This window comes from Schistocerca cancellata, chromosome 2 (genome assembly GCF_023864275.1).
Source record: "Schistocerca cancellata isolate TAMUIC-IGC-003103 chromosome 2, iqSchCanc2.1, whole genome shotgun sequence".
Lineage (NCBI taxonomy): Eukaryota > Metazoa > Arthropoda > Insecta > Orthoptera > Acrididae > Schistocerca > Schistocerca cancellata.
Genome location: NC_064627.1, coordinates 415,078,203 through 415,105,145, shown reverse-complemented (window position 1 = coordinate 415,105,145; position 26,943 = coordinate 415,078,203). Strand labels below are relative to the sequence as shown.

The 26,943-nt window shown below is 43.9% G+C and overlaps 1 protein-coding gene across 1 annotated transcript in view; it reads left to right on the top strand.

Moving 5' to 3' along the window:
• LOC126161860 (ras-like GTP-binding protein Rho1) overlaps positions 1-26,943 on the top strand; it is a 306,122-nt gene that overhangs the window by 215,821 nt on the left and 63,358 nt on the right. The window contains exon 2 of the mRNA XM_049917976.1: positions 13,432-13,519. Within this exon, the coding sequence (XP_049773933.1) occupies positions 13,432-13,519 (88 nt within the window). The remainder of the gene's footprint in view (positions 1-13,431; positions 13,520-26,943) is intronic.

The following is a 26,943-nucleotide window of genomic DNA, read 5'->3' as shown; positions in this document are numbered from 1 at the left end:
TAGAGAACACATATGAAAAGATATGAAAGAAACTTCTTGAGTTTCCCGTTCATCGAAAAACAATATTCATCGTATATGTTCATTAGTTCCAGAAATATTGACGTGCCAAATCGGATGATACTTTTTGATACACCCTGTATTGAGATCATAGCACATGTACCGTTCGTGCCCAGATACAACAGCGCAAACTGCTAGCGTAGCTAGCTAGCATCTGCATTTATGTTCAAGCATGCATTGCTCCCGGTATTTCCGTATTTTTGTCCAACCCCTGTACAGTCTATGTTGCAGGGATCGATGTGATACTGGAGAACTACTATTTATTGCTTGACTGCTATTTCAAATGGAATATAAATTTCTTTAATGTCAGCGACATACAAGCAAACAGTACATACGGTACTAGTGCAATTACTGTCTACAATGTTTTGAATGGCATATAAGACGCGTCACAACAGTGCTCAGTAAACAAAATCACGAGTGACAGCTTTCTTGGGACAGGTGGTAGTGCGATAGGGAATATAGTCGTTACGTTTACGGCAATAAAACGAGCCCGAGCAGCTGTCGGCTGGGGTATTCGTTACGTCCGCAGCAGGATGTGACGGGAGATAAATAGTGGCTGTGTGGCGAGGAAAGAGGGCTGGGACCAAGCGACGGTGACCTCGGCCTTCCGGGGCTGGGGTTAGGTCCCTTAGTACTGGGTTAGTCAATGGGGAGACGCGGTCGTACCGCTGCGAGTTGGGTTGCTTGGTTCCTCCTGCCTAGCTGCCGGCAGCACCGCGCCGCGTGCTAACAACAGCCGACCAACACGGCGGGACTCCGCTTCCATTGTGGGGTTCCCATCCAAAGGGGCGTTCAAAAGGAGCTTTCGCCACTGTGTTGTGCCCTTCTCTAAAGGCAGCGCCAAATGGATGAATAGCGCCGGCAGATCGGAGGGATCCTCGTGATCCCAGGACATCGTTCTTTGGAGCGCGGAATGGCATTGAAATCACTCGCCGCGTTAACCTTTGCAGAACAGCAGCATGTGGAGGAGATTGCCGTTCTGTGTTACAGAGATGTCTGGGACCCGACAAGTTTTACGTGCCTTATATCGCAGTGACAAGACCAGCCGAGGAGATATGCTCTATGCGTCCTTGCTCGTTTTCTCTCTATCCATTTTTTTTGTGCAAAAAATCACTGAATGTATCACAGTATGGTTCCCGTAGAGCTGCCTTGTGTTAGGAACCTACATTTGCTCGTTTTATTCGTTCTTTGAACACGTGCTGCACATTGTCTTTTGCTCAACATTTTGAGCAGAACTGAAAATTGGTTTCAGGTATACGGAGGGAGGTGCCACAGCGATAAGACACTGACGGTGGTTCATAACCCCATCCGGCCATCCACACACACGATTCAGAATGTCCTAGGAGAAATGGTCAGCATTCAGACATACGACAGAAACGCTCATTTGAAACAAAAAACTGCATGCAGACATACGTCCTGTTCCGAATGGTTTCCGAGAGAGAGCATTTTAAATTTGTTTGTAGGGTTAGTGGCACGCGTGTATGTTTCTTACCCATCCAACACCTATGACCTTTCATTTTAGCCCGAACTATCTCGTTGTTTTCAATCTCTTTGCTAGTATACCTATCTGCCTTTTAACTAGCCTGTTGAACGCGCACCTGTCCATGGTATTTTGTGACTGTAGTAGCGCGAGAGACTGAGAGTATATTAGAGAGAAGCACCGGTTAACTGTGTTTGCACAAGCGCTGGCTAAAATGTCACCCATCCACACTAATGAAGAATGTGCTGATAAGTTTACCGCTTTTGTAATGGTGGTGCTGTTGTTACTGTCGAACAATACCGTTGATGCATTCGGACTCGTCGAAATCCTGATCGTATAGTGTTTACCAGGGTTTTCATCAGATTGCTGAAACAGTTGTTCTTTTTCTCCTGGACGTAAAGTTCTACAACCTGTGTAGGAAGAACAACACGTAGTCGAAAAGGTGCAGAGTAGTCATGCTATCAGCACACGTTGACTTTCTGCAGGTATTCAATCGGCATTTTTAAAACGCGTATTGTAACATTCACTAATTGTTGTACATGTGTTAATCTGACAGTGTAGTGGACAATACAGAAAATAAATAACAATGTACATTAAACGTGTTCTGTCTCGGAAACCGTCCGAAATACGGCATATGTTCATAAGAGGCTTTTTGCTTCAAATAATACTTTATGTAGTATCCACGAATATTAAGCACTCCTCATGCGACGCCGCGTATAGGGTTTCTGTAATTTACACAAATCGCTTACAGTAATTAAAGGGTTGGTTCTTTTCCCCATTCCGAGGTTTCGCTTCGTCTCTAATGATCTCGTGGTCCATTGGACGTTGAAACCTCATATTCCTTCCTAAAACTGATTTTGCAGCAGTCTAAGTAACTAAGGTTTCTGAAATGAAGAGGGACTAAAGATTGATTCAGGTTAAGAGTTGCTGCGTGAAGTGTACCCGGATTACGCAAGTGGTGGCACCGTTCATGTAAAACACGTGAATCAGGGTCAAATATAATCTATGCCTGTATGTGCTGGTAAATTCCGGGTGCAATGTTGTGACTAAGACAGCTCGGAGTGGAAATGCTCATTGTTTTCTCTGGGAGGAAATACCTTTCTGCCAAGCTGGATACGTCGAATTGGCGACGACCGTTTTCGTATGGGAATGCTCAAACACTGTATTTCTAGCAGCCGTCGGAGATCGCAGTTCTTTGTTACTATTTGTTGATACTCGGGTTCACAATATTTGCAGGCTTCAAGTCCCTCTTAAAGGTACGATAAAATTGAGACATGAAAAGTCAGAATATTCAGATGAAAATGATACGACATGACACTGTGTAATATAAACTTCGCCATGCAAGAATCAACCATTTAATTCACCCTACTAGATGCAGTCCTCTCGAAATATTTCCATACATTTCAGTCTTCAGATGGAGGCGTTCATATTCTTCCTGCATTTTATTTAATTTCATCCTTTAATCTTTCATTAACAGGACGTCTTGGTATTTTCGTGTCTCTTGAATTGAATCAGAGATATTCCTTGGTCCATCTACCACCAATTCATCCGTCTGCAACTTCATTTCAGTTTCATCGTAGCTGTGAGTACGACTTCCACAACGTTCTGTTCCCTGCTCCTCTTGCCTGCTACTCAGTCTCTTCCAAGAATTCCCGCCGTAGGTTTCTCCATTAGTCGATGAGCAATCCTCAGATTTTGAATCGTTTTGTCTTTGTCAAAAGTATTGATAAGTAATATACACCGACTGTAAACTTACAGTTTGAGACAAACTGGATGCGAAACTTAGTTTTCAATATCACATTTCGTTTTTTAAAAGCATTCCAGGTCAGTTACATCCTTTTGTTTATTTTATTTGCTCTCTTTTCAGTCATGGCCTTCAATTCAGCGAACCACAGAAACACATTGCTTTGATGAGATTGTAGTTCTATCATAAGCAGCAAAGAATTTCGAATAACAGCTGAACGAAATTGATAATACCGTATCTTGAAATGATCTCATGAGATATATACCGAAAATAATAAAGAAAGGGTAATGAGATGTAGTCGGAATAAACCGAGCAATCTTATTGGAATCAGTTTATAAAATGAGATACTAAAAATATTAGATGAAATCTGCTATTCCCGCAGATAAAAAACTGACTACGGTCGAAGTAAAGAGAATATGAAATGCAGACAGGAAATGACAATAAAGGCGTATTAGGAGGTGTTAGGAATTCTTTCCTGAAGATATTTATCTGGATTGTAGCATAGTACCAAAGTGAAAATGGTTCAAATGGCTCTAAGCACTATGGGACTTAACATCTGAGATCATCAGTACCCTAGACTTAGAACTACTTAAACTTAACTAACCTAAGGACTTCACACACATCCATGCCCGAGGCATGATTCGAACCTGCAACCGTAGCAGCAGCACGGTTCCGGACTGAAGCGCCTAGAACCGCTCGGCCACATCGGCCGGCTACGAAAGTGAAACATGGACAATTAACGGTTCAGACAAAAAGAGAATAGAAACTTTTGTAATATGCCACTACAGAAGAATGCTGAAGATTGGACGGCTACATGGAGTAACTAATGGGGAGGTACTAAATTGGGATGAAAAGAAATTTGTGGCAAAACTTGACTATAAGATGGTATCGATAGACAGGACACCAAACCAAATCTTGACTACGGTAAGCACCAGTGAAAGTAAGTTGCAGTGGTTATTCAGAGATGAAAATGGAAATGAGCGTTTGGCGTCATTGATAGGGAGGCCCTTTGCAGGGCAGGTCCGGCCGCCTTTGTGCAGGTCTTATTACATTCGACGCCACATTGGGCGACCTGCTCGCCCGATTGGGATGAAATGATGATGAAGACAGCACAACACCCAGCGGAGAAAATCCCCGACCCAGTCGGGAATCGTACCCGGGACCGTAGGACGGCAATCTGTCACGCTCACCATTCAGCTATCGGGGCGGACATTCAGAGATGAAGATGCTTGGTTAGGATACACTAGCGTGCAGTGCTGCATCAAGCCAGTATTCCGACTGAAAATTAGAACACATTAACTTCCTATCGACGTGTAGAATGTAAGACTGTTTAGTCTTGTTTTTATTCACTAAGATACAAATTAAGATGGTGTATGTTATGAGCGCCGTGTTAATCTTAGGTACGACTCTAGAGGAAATGCGATGAAATAAACCAACAGTAACTTTTTGTTTGTTTCGTTGTTAGTGCAATCACCTCCTAGCCTGACAAAGAAGTAGTAATGGTGGGAATCAAGAACGCAACTTTGCCTGTCCACGACGCTTCCATTTACGTTGCTGCTGCTGCGTAAAAGGAGCGTGTACTCTGCGTAGAGCAACGGTTCTGCCGCTTGCCAGACGCGTCTGTGCCAATCTCAGTGAGTGTGTTCCCCCACGCATGACGTGTGCAGCCATTGTCTAGCAGCAGGTGGGAGCACCCGCTCCATTCATACCTCGGCTGTGGCAACCCGTAGGCGAGCGAGGCTACTCCTCTGAAGGACACTTCTCCACTGTCCCTTCCCGCCGATGTCTGTGGCGTCGGGGAACTCATGAGCTCAGCTGCGAATAACAAATGAACCCCTCTCCGTATCCAAAGATAAAGATAACGAACTAGCAGTAGTTCCACGATAATTCTCCTTAGGTAAAAATCCCAGAGTAATATTAGAATATATCTCAACAAGTAAACAGTCACACTGTAACGCCGGAAATGCATATCCTCCTATTTCCATCAATTGCACTGCAAATTTTTTTCCTTATTTTGTTACCTGAATATATTACATTTCTGTGTCTCTGTATATTGTAATTGTTTTACTATTTGTATATATATATGCATTTATGTCGATTTATAATTGGTTTGTTTTGTGAATATTATTTGTATTTATACGCTGGGTCTGGCTTAGGGAAAACTATGCTATCGAACGAATACATCGATAGGTCGTGTGGAGAACCAAAGTGTTTAAGATCTTTGGTAGTGTTAACTCTGTCGCGTGGAGCGCGGGCAGAGAGAGGGTCTGGCTGGGGTGGTGCAGTGGAGCAGGTGCGTTGTGTGACGCTCCCGCGAGTTGCCGCGCTTTCGGGGTTGGGCAACATGTAATTGCGCTCGACTTGCGATGATAGTTTCTGACACGGTGTCGCGGACGGGAAGCATTAGCTGGCGCACATCAAGAGCCCGTTTCGCCTGGTGACCGTGTCAAGAAGAAGGCGCGCCAACATCCAGCTTCTGCAACAGCGACGGCCGACAGTGAGTGACTGTCGACATCTCCTCGATCGACGGCTTCGAACCTTCAATCAACCAACAAGGAAGACTGGAAGCACGTAAAGTTTTAGAACTGTATGGCAGACCTCAGCTTTTCAAACTGTTCCATTTTCATAACTAAATTACAGCAACGTAGCGTGAACCTTTGTTGCTCATTGTCCCAATTGCATTACCAAGCAGGGTCCGTTCCTTTTCCGGAATGAACCCGAGTGTCGTTGAAATTCAAACGCCAGCATCATTCGATTTCACTGCTTTAATTTCAAAGTTCAGTTAAGGTATTCATAGCTGGCTACAATATTTAGATTACACAAGCACAAATTAAGAGTGCGAGTTTTGTTACCGTATTTTAGCTTACCTGTGACTGCAGCTCAGCTTGGTACGTACTAAATTTTACTGTTGTTAATTGTTCAGAATCATTTAATTCAAGTTCAAAGTTAAATCTCTTATTTCTAAATTGCGTAGATTCAAGTAGCTTTTGAAATGATTGTTGAGGTACTCCAAGACTAACCGTATTTAACTGAATTTCGATGTGCTTCAGAAAGAAAGCTCACTATTAACTTCAGTCACTAAATTAACTTTCTATTTTCCGGTTTTATTAATTCTTTTGCTAAATTAAGTCAGAGTGTAGCGAAATTTATTACTTCTGACAAACTTTCAGTTTTCACACTACACGTGTCAACCTTCAGTTGCCACGCTTCTAGTGCTAATTATATGTGTAATAACCTTTCTTTTTCAGTTACAGTAGTTATTGTCCTTATGACTGGCGACCGTAATTTTCCCCAAATCTCAAATATCTAATTACCGCTAGTTAATTGTTAACGTAACGGCCGCACATTTACTTTCTTTATTAACTTTACCCCTTTTCAAAATTAAATTCCACCAGTTTCATTTGCATTTTTCCTTTCATTTAGATGTAACCGTTTCCTCCCTCTTTACCGACAGACTAACTTTGGTGACGATTGCTTTTCCCAAATTTCCATTAGGTACACGCGGTTTAATTTTTCACTGTCAGTAAGGTCGATAAGTGAGGGGGAGGTTACAACACGATACCTTGGAGTACAACTGCACGAAAACGGAAAACTTCGAGTGCCATATTCACCCAATCACACATAAAGGAAGCAACAGAATGCCAAAAAACTTTCAGTGCCTTCAAAGACAATGATAAGGTATGAAACATGCTGTGAGAACATAGCACAAAAGCATTTTCGCGGCCATGATAGGCTTCGTAACAAGCTTCTGGCTGCACAGGCCTTTGTGAGCGAGGGAACAGCCGAACTGTGGCCACAGAAGGATGGCTCTGCTCCTTAGACACACGAGGGCTTTGGCACAACACCGACCGATAATTCGCTGATGAACTTCGGGATCTATTCGGTAGATATTACGGTAAGATGTCGTGAGGGTCCCTATTGATTTCGTAAAAAGGTTTGACAAAACTAGCAAGTCGTGGAACAAAGAAAATCACCCACTGTCAATTTCGTGCACTTGAAACTAAATACGTGGCAGAATGAATGGAGTTACAGCGAAACGGGCGAGAGTACAACTATTGTTGTTTGTTATCCGCATGCCTATGTCCCTCCGTCTGTTGAGAGCAATTTTTCTCAAGAACGAATAGCTGTATCTACTTGAAAATTATGTCGCATACTACGATCCATAGCCCTTGGCGGTATAAAGAATTTAAACTTTCAAGTCAATACAATCAAACGATATTCGAAAAATCTCTCATCAAAACCTATAATGAACTGTCTGTGTACATAAATGAATTTGTACGAAACCGTCGGAGCTTGAATCCTGCTTGTCCTTGTCCGATGTTTTCAGTATTCATTGTTTTTAAACTGTTAATTTCTTAATTTTTACCACTACATATCCATATACAGGGACCGCACTAAAATACGGAAACACCGCGAGAAATGTATGCTTCAGTATAAATGCAGATGATAGCCAGGGCTGCAGGTGGCGCTGTTGTGCACTGAAGATTCAGGGAAACTGCTACAGCTGCCTAATATCGTGCAGAGGCGCCGGAACACGAAGTGGCATGCACTCGAATAATTTCTGAAGTAGCTGGTTGGCTCTGAACACTACGGGACTTAACATCTGAGGTCATCAGTCCCCTAGAACTTAGAACTACTGAAACCTAACTAACCTAAGGACATCACAGACATCCATGCCCGAAGCAGGATTCGAACCTGCGACCGTAGCGGTCGCGGTTCCGGACTGAAGCGCCAAGAACCGCTCGGCCACAGCGGCCGGGTCTGAAGTAGTGTTGGAGGGAACTGACACCATGAATCCTGCAGGACTGCCCATAAATCCGTAAGAGTACGAGGGGATGGAGGTCTCTCCTGAACAGCACGTTGCAAGACATCTAACGTATGCTCAATAATGTTAATTTCTGGGGAGTTTGGTGGCCAGCGGAAGTGTTTCAACTCAGAAGAGTGTTCCTGCAGCCACTCGCATTATCCTGCAGGATTTGCCCAAGACCGTCGGAATTCACAATGGACATGAATGGATGCAACTGCTCGGTGCGTCTCCAGAAACGTTTTCGCTGATCATCGGTGCTCAGTTTGAAGCGGGACTAATCAATGAAAACACTTTTGCTCCAGTCAATGACATTCCAGCTCGAAGACTTCACTGGAGATGCCCCGGACAGCGGTGGGATGCCAATCTAACTTTCGCCTGCCATACGGCTCGATCACCAGGAGTGATGGTCGGGTTTACCATTTCATTTTGTAGCAGGACCGCTTTGTTTATCATCCATGGCAGCCTTATAGCATAGCAGTACGTCGATGGTCTTTTACGCCCCATTTTGTAGCCCTTCATGGCAAGATGATGCCCGCCTGGATACAGTTACTACTGCTTGTCTTCGTTCTTGTTAAATCCTAATGCCTTGGGCCAGAGGTGAACCAACGCGTTACTGACTTGCTCAGTTAGTGAAGCTCTTTCTCTTGAATTAATCATCCATTTTTTTCTGAAATTGTAATCATCTGTTTGATGGTACATTTACATCACATCTACCGATTCCCGTCGCATTCGCAAAATTCTTTTTGTGGTGTGTGCCTATTTTTCTTTTTTAGAATTTATTTAGTTTTGTTGTACTCTCTAATTTCCAACGTCCAGCTATGCTGTGTCACTCTACCTTCCAAATATTCAGGGATTTTATTTGCTGGTCTCACCTGCGCCATTCTCCTCATAGACATGTAGAATCATATTCTATATACTGAACCGTATTCATCTGCAAGTTCCATTAATTTATTTATTTAGTTGCTAAAAATCAAACGTGGTAACCTGTGAGGTAAGGGTAAAGATAAGAAATGAAAACCCAATGACGATAGCTAAATATTGCGCCAACTTCTTTTGAGTGAGACGAGTAACAGTTTCCTGGTAATACACAGCTTCAGGAACCCCTGAATAATGTTCGGGGCTGAGGTTTCATCTGCTGCTGCAAGTGCAATCAATAAAGGCATAGAAGACGCATACTAAAATTCCCCGACGGTAGTTATATTTGCTAATATTGTAAGAACGTCAGCACTTTTTCTAAGATCGCTTTCTAAGATACAGCAATCACGTCATGAAAGGAGTAAATACTAAACGGGAAAGCTTGTTTTTTGAGGCCAAATAACTGTGCTGGGCGTTGTATTCACCAAATAAGGAAGGCTCCCAACATCAAAATAGCAGGAAGCGAACCCCTTACTCTCGCTGTATTGATGAGGTGAGCCTGTATGCCTTAATTGTCTTCTCATGGGGCATTATTGAACTAAAACGTAAATAATGTTAATAACACGATGAGCAACAATTAACAAACCCTTATTGAGATAATATTACACAAAAACACTGAACTTTTGTGTAAAGAAAATGTCTGATATTAATGTAAAAGTTCTGAACACTGGTGTAACGCAACTCAGTGAACGATGACTAACTAATCTAGATGTTGTTCAGTCAGGATTACTGTCAGTATAGGCATAAACTGTGATACCTGCTGTGCCATCGTCACTTGTTGATTGCTGCTGGTTGATAACTGCGAGAACAGCAGCAACTGTTTGGCAACAGCGACAAGTCGCCGAGTGAAGCTGTGTGTCCGCTTATGTCTTAATCTACGGAAGTATGTTTGTCTCCGAACTATCTGATGGGTGAAGGAAGTCGTCCCTGGTATCAGCGGCCTCTATGGCTTCAGACAGCGCTACCACCGTATGGATCGGACGACGGGTAAGGGCCACTTCACACTGATCGTCACATCACTCACGCAACGTCACTTTCGCCACGTCACTTCAAAACATTCCACAAAGCATTTAAAACGACAGCATTCACACAGGTCGTCAACACACCGCCAGGTCACGCCGCACGAAGATTTTTTGGTAAGGAAGTTTTGATGATGTCGTCGTCTGCTAACATCGGAATACAACGTCTGTTCGTCGTGCTCACTCATATTATTGTAGGGAATTTTGTGCTGTTGTCTTTTCTTAAACGTTAATCTTATTATTTTGCTTTGTTTTCGTGGCAAATTGCAAATGTTCCATGACAACTTGGATATATTTTAGTGTTCTTCCAAAAGTGAGATCAGGTATCTGAAAGTTCCACAATAACAGAACAGAACTGACGCCTATACTGTATATAAATAAGAACGTAAAATGATAAAGCAGATATCATTAAATGCCATTTTGAGTGAAAATTTCAGTTGTAATAAAGGAGAAAAATACAGCTTTTTATGACGTTATTAGTTGCGTAAGGCAATATATAATGTTAAGGTAAATAGCCTCTATTTATTCCCTTATAAATATTTTTGATGTGTTTGTATTTATATATTTTCACAAGCAAATGGATGTCAATGTTTTGAAGTGTTGTGTCACTTCTCACCACTTTACCACACAAAACTGATGAAGGACATATATTATGAAGTTTGCTTTGGCCATTAATAAACTTTAGCTTTGTTTATTTCCGCAAGTTCGACATTGTACGCCGACTTCTTGTATCACGGATGGTAACTCATAACTTTACTTTCATCATTCGGTACTGGGGTAAGCGAATGGACGTGACATGACGTGACGTGTCTATCTAGTATGAATCGACCGTTGTGGCCGAGCGGTTCTAGGTGCTTCAGTCAGAAGCCGCGCTGCTGCTACGGTCGCAGGTTCGAATCGTGCCTCAGGCATGGATGTGTGTGACGTCCTTAGATTAGTTAGATTTAAGTAGCTCTAAGTCTAGGGGACTTATGACCTCAGATGTTAAGTCCCGTAGTGCTCAGAGCCATTTGAACCATTTTAAATCATTTCGCGGAAGCATTACAAAGCTCCTGTTAAGTGTACGCTCTAAATGATGAGACCGCGCTCGCTAATCATCGCCGATTTTGTTCAGATTGGTAGTGCATCTAGGGCTTGGCCAGAAATAAAGATCACAAAAGTGGGAGCTGCAGGCCCAGCGTTAAGGAAAAGAAGCATTTCTGGCGTTTTTCGATGTAAATATAACCGTCTTACTTATTGTTTCAGGGCACTGCTCGGTGCGGTAGGAAGAGTACAAAAGAGTACGTGAGTCGTGCGTTCGAGTTCCTATGTGGAAATTCTTTTTCCTTAATTTTTGTTTATTTTTACATGATTTGTACTGCAAATGAACCAAAATAATGCTCCGTTTATTGCTTTTATTAATATTTCTGTAGAAAAAGCATGAAATCGCAGGTAAGGGAAAATTTGGGAACTGCAAATAAATTTCCGGTAGGGTATTATAAGGCATACTCGAAGACTTCGCATATACACTGAAGCACCAAAGAAACTGATATAGGCATGCGTATTCCAATACAGAGATATGTAAACAGGCAGAATACGGCGTTGCACACGGCGACGCCTATATAAGGCAACAAGTGTCTGGCGCAGTTGTTAGATCGGTTACTGCTGCTACAATGGCAGGTTATCAAGATTTAAGTGAGTTGTAACGTGGTGTTATAGTCGGCGCACAATCGATGGGGCAGAGCATCTCCGAGGGAGCGATGAAATGGAGATTTTCCCGTACGACCATTTGACGAGTGTAACGCGAATATCAGGAATCCGGTAAACCAGCAAATACCCGACATCGCTGAGGGCGGAAAAAGATCCCGCAAGAAAGGGACCAACGACGACTGAAGAGAATCGTTCAGCGTGACAGAAGAGCAATCCTTCCGCAAATTGCTGCAGATTTCAGTGGTCAGACATCAATAAGTGTCAGCGTGCGAGCCATTCAACGAAACATCATCCATATGGGTTTTCGGAGCCGAAGACCCACTCGTGTACCGTTGATGACTGCTCGACACTAAGCTTAACGCCTTGCTCGGGCCCGTAACACCGACATTGGATTGTTGATGGCTGACGACTCTCGTTTCAAATTGTATCGAGCGGATGGACGTTTACGGGTATGGAGACAACCTCATGAATCCATGAACCCTGCATCTCAGCAAGGGACTGTTCAAGCTGGTGGAGACTGTGTAATAGTATGGGGTGTGTGCACCTGGAGAGATATGGGGCACGTGATACGTCTAGATACGACTCTGACAGGTGACATGTACGTAAGCATCCTGCATGATCACCTGTGTATGCATTCATGTTCATTGTTCGTTCCGACGGAGTTGGGCAATGCCAGCAGGACATTGCGACACCCCAGTCGTCCAGAATTGCTACAGAGTGGCTCCAGGAGAACTCTTCTGGGTTTAAACGCTTCTGCTGCCCACCAAACACCCGAGACAGGAACATTATTGAGCATATCTGGCATGCCTTGCAACATGCTCTCAGTTCCCTCCAGCACTACTTCAAACATTAGTCGAGTCCATGCCATGTCGTGTTGCGGCACTTCTGCATGCTCGCGGGGGCCCTACACAATATTAGACAGGTGTACCAGTTTCTTTGGCTCTTCAGTGTAAAATTGGATTCTTTTACTATTTTACAGTTGATGATTGACACTTAAAAACAGGAGAACTTATTGTTTGAATACATTTGCCAAGGGCTGCTCGAATGTCAAAATGAGACAAACGAAAGTCTTGTACACTTTTAAGTGCGGTCTCTTCTTGGAAAACTATTTTCACAGTCCCCGTGGGCGCTGTTACTACACTTATTTCTTGGTAACTATTTGCAATTTTCTTTTGCCGTTCCTTTTCAGCCCTTTTACGAAGATATTAATAAAAACAGTATATTGAGCGTTACTTCGGTTTATTCGCAGTGTGAGTAACGTTACTGAAATTAAAAAAAAAATAAAAAATTCTCTCATGGGGAACATTCTGTAACATTCCATATTCTTTTCACTGTACAAGTGCTGCCTTGGAAGTATTTTATCACAAATGGTTGATGCCTCACACAAGCCGTGCCAAATAGGCTTTTTTTTCCAAAGCACTTTGCATTCTGAAGTTCCTACTTCTGTCAATTTCAGCTCTAGCCAATCCCTGCTTAATGGTAATTTGGAAGAAATCGGCGTTGGTGAGTAGCCGCGGCTTCGTTGTGAGGTAACTACGTGGAGCCACGCTGGGACCCTGTGTGCGTATAGCAGTGTGCCGTAGCTGGCGGAGCACGCAGCACTGTGCATCACGTGAACCTACGACAGCTAGATAATTTACAGTACAACGATCTCAATTTTCAGAGTGTAGATGGTGAAGAGGTCGGAGCTGTAGCTGCAGCGAGCGTTCTCTTGTTGCAGGTGTACACGCCGACTGGCTTCGAAAAGTACGCGTCGACGTACAACGTGGCGGACTATCGGATCCGCTTCGCCGTCTGGGACACGTCTGGTGAGTGCGCATGCGCGGCGCGCCACCTGCACAAAGCGCGCTGCCAGGCCGCCGACTGCCCGCCTTTCACAGCCGCGCCGCAGCCGCCTCCCCGGTCGTCGCTAAGTAAGCGTGGCGCGCGGGCGCGCCCTCATTGTGGCCCGAGATTACTTGTTACGGAGCGCGGCCCAGGTGTGTGCACATGAAAGCGCTCTTAGAAACGATGCCCCTTCTCACCTGCCTGCTGCGCTATTCATGAATCGCCTCCACGTAAAGGATGAGCGTAGAAGCCAGACACATCAGAACAGCGATCGATCCGGCCAGAAACGGAGACAGAAGTCGGTAAGGACTGTCGCCATTCCAACAGAACATCGTCTGATAAGATTAATCAAAAAGATGCCGATGGTTATAGCCAAAAACCAGGAACGATAGTTAAATACATGTAGAACAAGTGTTTCGTAAGCTGTTACTAGAATTTCCTTAGGATGCTTCGAACGAATCTGATAGTTTTATAGAGTTATTTCCCTTCAAAATCACGCCAGACATATACTGTAAAATACCGGGTGATCAAAAAGTCAGTAAATTTGAAAACATAATAAACCACGGAATAATGTAGATAGAGAGGTAAAAATTGACACACATGCTTGGAATGACATTACAACCCAAAAAAAACAAAGTTTACAAAATGTCCGACAGATGGCGCTGCGCAGCAAAACGTCAGTGACTGCTACCGTGACGGGTGAGAGGTACGCCGATATGTTACAGAATCGCATCATTCCCAGCCTGGCTGATAAACACCTGCTGGAACGTACGATGTTTATGAAGGATGGCGCTCCACCCCATACTGCTAGACGCGTGAAAGATCTCTTGCGCGTGTCGTTTGGTGATGATCGTCTGCTCAGCCGTCACTTTCGTCATGCTGGACCTCCCAGGTCCCGAGACCTCAGTCCGTGCGATTATTGGCCTGAAGTCGCAAGTGTATCGTGATCGACCGACATCTCTAGGGATACTGAAAGACAACATCCGACGCCAGTGCCTCACCATAACTCCCGACGTGCTTTACAGTGCTGTTCACAACATTATTTCTCGACTACAGCTGTTGTTGAGGAACGATGGTGGACACATTGAGCATTTCCTGTAAAGAACATCATCTTTGCTTTGTCTTATTTTTTAATGCTAATTATTGCTATTCTGATCAGATGAATCGCCATCTGTCGGACATTTTTTGAACTTTTGTATTTTTGTGGCTCCAATAAAACCCCATGTCATTCCAAGCATGTGTGTCAATTTGTACCTCTCTATTTACATCATTCCGTGATTTATTCAGTTTTCAAATTGATCCTGACTTTTTGATCACCCGGTATTTAACACTTTTGACTTTCCAGTGATTGTACAACAATGTTGCTCCCCGCCTAATTCCGCGCTAGACATCGCTGCGTTCGTCAGTCCGAAGTCTGGTTCTGAAGTGGCCGGCTCTCCACGCTTGTCTGTCTTGCGCAAGCCTTTTCTTCTCTGCATTAATCCTGCTTTACCAGACTCTCGTAAAATTTACGATTTCAGACGGCATCTCTCCGTGCTTCCCACCAATCTGGACACATTAGTGACACGTGCTCATGAGTACCTTAATGGAAAACATAGTTGTTAAGAATACCTGAATTATTCATTGCCTGACACCAGCGGTTTGCTGGCACTGATGCCTTTGTCGTGAATATTAGGAATGTTTGCTAATGGTGTGCCTGTTTTATAATAGTCGCCATACTCGATATATCGTTTAGAATTTCTTAGTGTGGCATCGTACGTGAAATATCAAGCAGTCACAGTTGGGAGACTGTTATGTTGTATCACATTTTGGTCCTCATCAGTGCTAATCTCGCCTTTTACTGCTAAAATTAGCACAATGTGGGTGGTTCTGAGCCGGCCGCTGAGGCCGATCGGTTCTAGGCGCTTCAGTCCGGAACCGCGCTACTGCTACGGTCGTAGGTTCGAATCCTGCCTCGGGCATGGATGTGTGTCATGTCCTTAGGTTAAATAGGTTTAAGTAGTTCTAAGCTCTAGTGGACTGATTCCTCAGATGTTAAGTCCCATAGTGCTCAGAGCTATTTGAAACATTTGGGTGATTCTGAATTAGATTTTGACACTGATTACAGGGTGATTAGCTTTAAGAAGCTGATAAAGACATAATGGGGAATTTAGTGAAGAGGAAGATTTTCTTCAACAAGTTAACATTGTATGTACAGATGACAGTGATGTAGATCCAGGCGCTGAAATAGCAAATGACGATTCGGTTGAAGAACCCGGAGTAACCGTCGAAGAAAGCAGAAGACTCTCTACTCATTTTGTGGATACATACTCTTGGAGTCATAATAATTATAGTAATGTGAAACTAGTGCATATCATAAATTACGACTTCTTTGCCTTTGTATGTAACATACCAATGGAGATATAAAACTAACTAGCAAATAACATACAAATTATGACTTCCTTTGAATAAAATCTGGAGTAGTAAAATTTGCAGTGTTTTAAAGTAACGTAACACCCCCCCCCCCCCCTCCAGTATTCTGGGATTAATATTACAACCTGCATTCGCTTGAGCCTGCTTATCATAATAAAGTCTTGGTCACAATTTACTCTTTTTACCCCCTACACTTTCGTCCAGTGACAAATTCATTATTTATTGAATTCTCATGGCGTGTTATATCAGCCGATCCCTTATTTTAGTCAGGTTGTCTTTTCCTCCCGAACGAATCGCCACCTCTTCAGCTGCTACCCGATCCGCTCAGCTAATCTTCAGCGTTCTTCTGTAGCACCATACTTCAAAAGCTTCTGTTCTCTTTTTGTCTGTGTCGCTTATCGTCCGTGTGTCATATCGATATACTTCTACAATCATCAAATATTTACGGAAACAACATCCTAGTATTTATATTTGTATTCGATGCAAACATGTCTTTTTTCTTACTACTGTATTTCTGCATTTTATATCCTATTTAGTTGTATCATTATTAATTTTTTGCTCTCCAAATAGAAAAGCATCCATGTGTAACCCATTTCCCAATATGATTCAGTCATCATCGTATGCGTTCCATTACCCTTGCTTAACTTTTGTCGATGATCACCTTACAATATCTCTCCAAGACACTACCCATTTCCGTTCAGTTGATCTTCCAAGAACTTTATCGTCTCTGAGACAATTACGTTGCCATAAGCACATCATAAAGTTTCTATTTCTTCTCCCAGATCTTTAATTCCCTTACCAGACATCTCCTTATTTAGCTGAACTGTTCGCGCAGTATACAGATTGAATAACTAACAAATACTGCATCCCCTTCCTGTCCTTTTCTTCTAACTGCAGTATGGTTTCTGTACGAGCTGTGGATAACCTTTCGTTCCCCGCATTTCATCTCTGCTACCTACATAATATCATAAAGGTAACTCTGTTCTATATTATTAAAACTTTCTGTAAATCTACATTAGCCATAAAAGTACGTTTGCCCGTTTCCAATCTGTCTTCTATGTCATGTCTCATAGTCAGTACTGCTTCGCATTTTCCTGCATTTTTCGGTAATCAAAACTGATCTTCTCGAACGCTGGCTTTTGCCAGTCTTTCTGTACTTCTGTGTAATAATACGTATTAGTATTTTACAACCATGAGTTATTGAAATGATTCTCACTTGTCGGCAACTGACTCCTTTTGTACTGGTATGAGGCGGTACATCTGTTTCAAATCCAGTCCTCTGCAAGTCACCCTGTATTTCACTTCAAGCATTTGTCTACTGCAACTGCCCTGTATACAACAATAACACCCATCGACAGCCTCATTACGATTCCGACGTTATCTGCTAGAATGTTTGGTACAGTAGGAGACCTGTAATACACTCTTGGAGTGTGTGACAAATAATTTTCACATCCGACACTTCTTCCTCTTCTGACGAACATACTGACGTCTAAATGTAAAAAAAAAATGCATTATGGAGGTCAATAACCACTGTTTCAACAATTGCAGTTTTGTCTATTGCTTCCTGTATCTCATGGACGACAAGAGAAAAGGGGGGGGGGGCGTTTCACAGGGTTGCTGTTTGCGTAATCAGTGTTTCTTCGTAAAAAGTGGGTTTCGTAAGCCGCTTCTAATGAATTAATGGGCCTATGGTTCATTGTTATAAATGGAAAACAAGATTAAATTTAAAAATTGTACTCTATATGGGCAAAACTGCGCAAACACAACAAAGTACTATGTAGAGCCATTCCCTTGAATCAGAGATAACTACAATAAAAATACCGAATGGTTATAACAGATTAAAGTGCAGTTACTCAAAGAAGTCCAGTATGCGCTGTAATTATAGTAAGGCAGCGAAAGTTGGTAGAATTTCTAATGCGTTAATGTGGAACCGATTTACGCTGGAAAAAAGTAGTTCCAATTTTGATCACCAGTTGCCAATGTGCCGCTGTGAATGATTTTATTATTAACCGCCTCTTACATAGTTCGTTCAATAGGAACACCGGAGACGGCGACGAGGTGCTGCATCCGTAAAACGACGTGATCAACAGTTGCTTGCAGCAGTTCCGATGGAATCTGAGCACCTTGTTTCTTTATACTGGCCTTCAGTTCACGTAGAGACCGAAAGTATCCTGGTAAAATCGTTCTTGTAGTTATTCTCAGGGTCAAAAGTCACACGGGTTGAGATTAGGTGATCTTGCAGGAGATGCATCTGGAAAATCTCCGGACATAACATGTTCGTGAAGGTTGCAGTAAGCAGGTCTTTCACTGGGCGAGCGACATGAGGCGTTGCCCCCACCTTGCATGAAGACAGTGATTTCCACACATCTGCACTCTTCCGAAGCAGGAGTCACGCTGTACAACGAGATACTAGTAACGTGCAGCCGTCATGGTACACCTGACAGGCCCTCTGGTCGTATTCTCTTCAAAGAAGAACGGACCGAGAATAAAGATGCTTGCGAATCCACACTACACAATCACTTATGGTGACTGCGGTGGCTCTTTGTGCACAACACGCAATTCAACACTACTCCAACATCGGGATTTCTTTGTATTCACTGCACCGTGTACAGTAAAATGTGTCTCATCACTCCACAGAACACTGTATTGTCATGTTTCATCAGTTTCGATCCGTGCCGGGAACCGAAGAGCAGATTCAGAACGTTGCTGCGGATCATGAGGTTTCAGTTGCTGCACCATATGGATCTTGTACGGATACTGGTGTAATATAGGCCGCAGAACTTTGCGTATTGTTGACCACGGAACGGACAATTCTCGTGACTCTGCACGAGCACCAGTACTACCAGGGCACGTGCTGCATGGTCAGTTACAACGCCAGCTACGTCGTCAATGACTTCCACCGACATAGAAAGTCTTCCTCTTCGAGGTTCCACAAAGCTCAGACGTGTTTTCGAATTTAATTAACCAACTAAACTAAACTCCTTCCGAACAGGCCTCGGAACACCCTAACGGTACTGACCGACCGCCGTGTCACCCTCACTCCATAGGCGTAACTGGATCCGGATATGGAGAGGCGTGAGGGCAGCATACCACTCTCCCTGCCGTTGTCAGTTTTCGTGACCGGAGCCGCTATTTCTCACGTAGCTCCTCAATTTGCCTCACAAGGGCTGAGTGCACCCCACTTGCCAACAGCGCTCGGCAGACCGGGTGGTCACCCAAGTGCAATCCAGCGCTTAACTTCGGTGATCTGACGAGAACCGATGTTACCACTGCGGTAAGGCCGTTGGCTTCGAATTCAATTATCATCTTCCTTAAACCACTTAACGACATCATACATCGGGCCTCTGCTCAGATCTCTCCGTTGGTGACACTCTCTCAGTGCAGCACTGTAATCGCTGCCGTTCACGTAAAACAGTTTCACTTGCAGCGCACGGTCTCCCTTCTCGATAGCCATGCTGTTCATTCACGTAATGCCTTGTCAAATGACAGCGCGGCTGTCGTCCGTCTTCCAAACGGTGTACAGCGCCAGATTTGCGCCTGGTGGCCAAAATTGAAACTAAGGTTTTCTAGCTTAAATCGCTTCCACATTAACGCATTAGCATATCTGCCAAGTTTCGTTGCCGTCAGATGATTACAGCCCAAACCGTATCTCTATGAGTAGCTGCAATTTAATTGTAACCACTCTATACAGTTGAGAAAAAGGATGTCTCAGTTCTAATCAGTCGTAAACACACGGTTCTTTGCATTACTAAATAGCTTTCACATGTGGTACAACTCTCAGGCAGATGATGTCATGTAATGATTGTGTTACGTGCCTTTCAGTATAAAGGGCCGCCATAAAAGTTCTTTGTGCGCAAAAATACGAAAAAAGCGAACAAAATCGACGTTTCTTCTGCAAAGCCAATGTACCGTCGTCTGCTGCGCCTTAATGACGTACAGAGGACGTCCACATCCGCTTTGTTACAACACTGTGCGGCAAAAAAGGCACAAATCTGAGCACTTCCCTGTCTATTCTAAATGTGCGCAGTTAATTCAGAATGTCTGCTATGCCAAGAAACAACAGAGTCTGATGGGTACAGCAGGAGCTACCATATCGTTTCCTCAGGCACACGTTGCTCTTTGTACCAAAGTCAACAGCCACGAAAAAAATCGATTCCGGAATAAATGGGAAGCACGCCATAACTTTTAACCATTTTCTTGAACGTATACGAAGCTTGTAACTCAAATAGTGGCAACTATTTGTTCACAACCGATACAAAAGAGTTACATGTTTGCACCTGTTACTGTCCTTGAGAGTAGTCACCAGCGTTGTGTAGAACCCGTAGCCAGCGATGCAGAAGGTGTAGTATACCGTGAGCAGAGCTTGTTCTGTTGATGTTGATCGTGCGAATGTAGCGGTCTACTGCGTGTCGAATCTCTAGAACAGTTCTGAAGCGAATGCCACCGTCAATGCACAGTATTACTGTTCGTTTTTGGAACATCACCTGTGACCAGCTTTGCGAAAGAAGCGGCGACGCTTTCCGCGCAACCCACCCATCATTTTGCATGACAATGCACGGGCGCATACAGTGCAAGCTGTGGCTGCTCTGTTCTGTCGATGCGACTGGGAAGTACTGTACCATCCACCATGCTCCCCCGACTTAATTCCTTGTGACTTTGATTTGATTCCGAAGATGAAGGAACCACTCGGGGCATTCGCTTCAGAACTGTTCAGGGGATTCGACAGAACAAGCTCTGCTAACGGTATACTACGACTTCCACATCGCTGGCAAAGGTGTTCTACACAACGCTGGTGACTACTCTGTAGGACAGTGACAGATGCAAACATGTACCTCTATTTAAGTTCCAACCCTCGTATATCGTTTTGTCAAAAGCTAACAATTTAATCCTTAATACGTAAACAGAATCACAGAGAATCGCTCTATAGCCGACTATCCCCAACACACTCAGGTGAACAGCGTTCCCGCAGCATCCACTAGACGCGTCCCCGACTAGAAGCAGTGCGCCGTGCCATGTACTGAGTGGTTATAATTAACGTGTATCTACTCACACATGTGCAGTGTCGGCTGTAATTGTCGTATGGCAGCGAAACTTGGTATATATTCTAATGCGTTAATGCGGAACCGATGTACACTGGAAAAAATTAGTTGAAATTTTGGCCACCAGGTGCAAATCTGCCCCGTGACTGCGAAAAAGACGTATAGAAACGTTTGCAAATGCGTGGCTTAAGAACGGGACGTGGGAAGAAAGGGTCAAACAAGTGAGAAAGGCATAATGTTGATTTTATTATTACTGCCGCTAATACAATTTGTTCAATACGAACAAAGGAGGTGTCGACGAGGTGCTTTACAGCGCCAGATTTGCACCTGGTGGCCAAAATTGGAATTAATGTTTTCCAGAGAAAATCGGTTCCACATTAACGCATTAGAATACCTACGAAGTTTCGCTGCCATATTATAACTACAGCCCACAAGGGATCTCTGTGAGTAGCTGCCCATTAATTTATTGTAGTCACCTAACATCATAATGCATCACTCCATAAATTCTTCTTCCTGTTCTCTAAACGCCAATATCTGCTCTGCTTGTTTCACTCTAAGCGACACTGAACATTTATTGTTGCCATAAGTGGATTTTAGACAGCAACACAACAATTTAACACGAGATTATCAGGTTCGCTTGTACAGTCAGAATTCGTGTATAAAATACTCTTGATTCCTTCTCGCATCGTAATTAGAATAAAAACTCGAGCTTTTGACGGTAATCTCCACGGTATTTGTCGGAAACGTCTGGCTGTCTTCACGCTACCAGATGATTTGTTGACCGTGGCATCTGTTGGACTGTACATTACTCTTCGAATTTCTCTGTAATCCGGCAACGTTGAGATCACGGTTTTGGTCATCGCAATAAATCTAGCCTCGGTTCCGGTTAGAGTTATTGTTTTACAACATCAGCAATAAACATAAACATATGTTTCATGAATACAGACATTTTGTCCCGCACCCTTCAAAATACTCTCTCATTAAAGAGGCTGCAGAGGTCAGAACACGCAACAATAAAGTTGTTTGGGGCAGCGGCTATAATTATGGAAGAGCATGGAAACGGGTTCTTGATGTTGAAGTACTACAGAGAAATTCGCCAAATTATCTACGTTCCAATGGACGTCAGTGGAATCGCAGGCATCGTCACGATCTCCGGTAGCACAGATTTAATTACTACAGAATACAGGATAGTAAAATAAACAGAGGGATTCATGTGTTCAGTCAATTGGATGAAGAGGCGGTAGTGTCGTCAGATATTAGAACTGTTATTGAAGTTTAAAAGAAGAGTCGGCCATGCACGCAGTACAAAAGTTAATCGTTGGAGGGACGCGCAATGACATACATTTACTGTAAGGAAAGTTCTAAAGTAATACGGACTGCTACACAATACGCACAAGATAAAGGATTGGGCTATAGGTAGATAAATGCTAAATCAAAGGCGTGTAGGTGTCCAGAGGCAACGTGGGAAGCCTTCAGTCACAGCTGCAGATGACTATTATCGAAAGTCTTTCACAGAATCCAAGTCAATTCTGGTCATATATGAAGGGTATTAGCGATGTCCACATTCTCATGGATATCACAGGAACTGAAACTGAGTGTACTAAAGCAAAAGCAGTAATATTGAACTTGGGTTTCAAATGACCCAGTACAAAGAAGAATCAAGGGTATCGCCACATCTACGTAGATTGGCAACACTGCTGTGGAGACACTATGCAATGGAATCTACTATTGTCGGACACTGCTACTGATAGCACACGTTATTGACGTACTTACCTTACCTCCGAGCAAATGGACTCGCCCGTCACACGTCACCGGCGTGCGCACAATCGAGGGAAACAGTCACTTGTGAGCGAGCGGTCCAACCTAACGATGTCACTATGTTTTCGAAACAGGAACAACGGAGTTGGATCAAGATTGAATGTGCCAGAGGTCGTACAGCACAACATTGTCATCAAGGTCTTCAAGAGGCGTGCGAGGAATCAGCATTGCCGTACAGAACAGTGAAACGTTGGGTAAAAGCCTTCAACGTAGGTCGGCAAACTGTGGCGGACATGCATTGGGCAGGTCGTCCTAGCTTCTCTGAAGAAGTGCTTGCTGTTTGCCGCGTTAGTGGACAGTGGTCGGCGCCATAAGATTCGTGACCTCGCCCTGAAACCGGATTAGCGCATACGACTGTGCTTCGCATCCTGAAGGAACGCCTGGGCATGCGAAAAATTGCATCACGATGGGTTCCGCATGAATTGATGGAAATGCAGGAATGGATGTGTTACGACGCTTCTCAGATGCAATTGTAGCGCTATGAGAGCGAAGGAGAGGCTTTCTTACGCCGTATCGTAATACTGGATGCGACATGGCCACATCGTAGGAACCAAAACTGAAATGCAACTCCAACGAATGGCGTCATTATGGGTCGCCGCGAAAGTCGAAAGTGCGTCAGAGCCTCAGTATGGTGAAAGTTATGGTGATTCTCGTGTACGACTGTCATGTTGTTATCCTAATGCATTACGTTCCTCCACGGCAGACCGTCAACGCACAATATTACCGTTCGTTTTTGGAGCATCACATGCGACCAGCTTTGCGAAAGAAGCGGCGACACATTCTGCGCAACCCACCCAACATATTGCACGTCAATGCGCGGGCGCATACAGCGCAAACTGTGGCTGCTCTGTCCTGTCGATGGGACTGGGAAGTACTGTACCATCCACCATACTCCCCGGACTTAAGTCCTTGTGACTCTGATTTGATTCCGAATATGAAGGAACCACTTCGTCGCATTCGCTTCAGAACTTTTCCGGAGATTCGACAGGCAGCAGACCGCTCCATTCCCACAATCAACAGAACAGGTTCTGCCAGCGGTATACTACGCCTTCCACATCGCTGGCTAAGGGTTCTACACAACGCTGGTGACTACTTTGAAGGACAGTAACAGGTGCAAACATGCAACTCTTTTGTATCGGTTGTGAGCAAATAGTTGCCGCTACTTAATTTCCAAATTATCGTACCTGATAAAATATGTGTAATACAGTAGTTATAGGATGAATTATCAAATTTGCAGCGGAGCGTGTGCTGTTTGAAACGTACCCGGGTAATTAAAATGTTACGAGTATGTCGAACTGGAGCTCGAAAGTGGAAACTTTGCCTTTCGCCAGCAAGTGCTCAACCGACTGAGCTATCCAGACACGACTCATGTCCAATACTGTTGATAATATTTCACTTGTAGAACCTTAGTACGTATTCTGAGCTCAAATGTGATGATGTATTTCTAAAAGAATGACCACCTCCGTACCAACAAACATGCAATCCGGAAACACAACAATCTGAAAACCATGGACCAAGGCAGTCAGAGAGGTGCAGTATTTCTTGACTTGTGGAAAGCATTTGCTTCAGTACCAAAAGTACGCACCACAAACAATGGCTGTTCGGCTTGGCATTAGTTCATAGTGTTCTAGGATATCTTTCTGAGGGCTACCTGGCCAAAATCTGTGCAAATCCCAAGCTTTTTGGAGACCCATGCCCATAATATCAAAACGTTCTCAAGAGATTCGCCGACCTCGCTGGTCAAGGTAGGGGTTGAGAAGCACGAAGACACAGTAAAAACTATCTCCGTGTACAAGCGGGCCTTATCTTGCTGGAATGTAAGCCAAGTTGGCCTGCCATGAAGGGCAACAAAGTGGGGCGTAGTACATCGTCTACATACCGATGTGCTGCAAGGATGCCGCGGATGACAACCAAAGGGTTACGGTTATGGAAGGAAATGGCACCGCTGCCCTTCGCTCTAGCTTGTCAGACCGTACGACGGGCGACACTCAGCTTGGTATTCCACTGCTGTCCGGAGCGCCTCCAGACAAATCTTCACTTGCCATCGGGACTCAGCTCGAAGTGGGACTCATCAATTAAGACAATTCTGCTCCAGTCAGGCCTCGATGACCTGCGTAGGTTTGTCTGCAGATGCCCCAGAGAGCGGTGAGATACCAACGTAAGTGTCACGTGCCGTACGGCCTGCCAGCCAGGACTGATGGTCTGGGGAGCCATTTCTTTTCATCGCTGGACATCTTTGATTGTCATCCGCGGCACACTTACAGCCCAGTGGCACGTCGGCGATATGCTACAACCCGTTTTGATGCCGTTCGTGGCAAACTATCCTGGCCTTACATTTCAACAAGATAACGCATTTCCACACAAGGCGTGAGTGTCATGTCTTCGTGCTTGCCGAACACCACCTCTTCCAGCAAGGTGGCTGGATCTCTCTCCAACTGACAATGTTTTGAGTTTTATGGTTAGGGTCCTCCAACCAGCTCGGGGTTTCCGACATAGCCCTCCCATTGGACAGAAATTGGCATGCTATCCCTCAGGAGGATATTCAACAACTCTGTCAATCAATAGTAAGCCTAATAACTGTGGGTCTAAAGGCAACAGGTGGACCAACACCTTTTGTGAAGCCCTTTCTCCTGGATAAATCATCCAATTTTTCTGAAATTGTAATAATTTTTTTGTCTGCGCATGTGCATCTCATCTACTGATTTCCGTCGCTTTTGGATAACTTCTTCGTGGTGCGTTTCTTTTCTTCTCTTTATTTTCTTATAGTGTATTTATGACCTTACAAACAATAGTAACAGAAACTTCTATTTTTCGCGTATGATGTTGTACGTAGTGAAGTATTGTATGGAAAAAACTGAAATATGAAGATTAAACCGAACTATGGAGGCGAACCTTCCGCTCCTATAAAGATTTGCATCAGGAGGGCGACAGAGATGCATATCGCTCCCTAATTAACTCAGATACTGAATTAACAGCTGCTACACAACGTATTTAATGGTATTAAATCGGCGGCCCTAGGAAATGAGTCCTCGGTGTTGGGATTCACAAAATCATTAACGGGATACCGCTTGGAAAAGTGATTCACTAACTACCGAGTTAAAATCTTGACCCAAGTGACTATACATTTGTTATAAACATTCTCAGGCTACACAAGAGAAATAATGACATTAATACAGATTTTAACCAAGCAAATCATAAAGTACAGGGGGTTTCTGTTCTCTTAATAAAGAATCTGCGTAAAAATTCTCCATACAGCCGGCTTCCCGTTGGCGCCGTTTCTACAACATTCTATATCGCTTTCCTGCCTCATTCATTTCTGTTTTAGTTCATGAGTCCGTGGTTATAGCAAGTGCAATATGATCAGAATGTCAGCTCCTCACCTCCCAGTCTCTTGTATTTTTTAAGAATGCCCCACGCAAAAACCTTCCGTCTCTTTGTGGAAGAATACCTGACAGCGCCAGGTCTGGTATCTGATTGACGTAGCTTCCACCAGGAGACAGAAAAATGAATAGTGTCACTTCCATCAGGAGCGCAAGGGATAGGGATCTGTTCAAACTGTTTCCCACTCCAAAAGCCTTCCGAGAAGAAGTTGGGCTGCGTAAATGTCCTCTGCAAAACCTGCGTTGACCGAGATGGATCGGGCTGTAAAACGGCCTCATCGTCACTTACTGTTCATAGCATTATAGAAAGACCTATTTTGCGTGAACTGCCTGCCTACGGCGCAAGGAAAAAGTTTTCGCGACGCCAGAACGTCGCCTATCGGAATAATGTTGGTCGTCTGAGTATCTGCGCCCCAGCCGACCAGAGCCACTGTGCCACCACCAGTTGGCAGGGTCCTCAGATGTAAGTCTCTGTCCTTTAGAAATAATCTCGGTTTGAATCTAGGACCGCAGCCCTTGTTGTGCCATCCACTGGCTCGCAAGTGAAGTTAGCTATTACATATGAAAAAATTTCCAACCAGAATAGAGAAGGTTAATACACAGGGAAGGATGGCTTGACTTTACAATCACTCGTTTCATTGCTATCATTAGTAACAAGCTTAAATCAGTGAGTAAAAACACTACAGTAATTGTGATTAATGGAACTCACGGAACATAATTAGATCTGTCAGGGCATGAATGACTGACAGCTCTTAA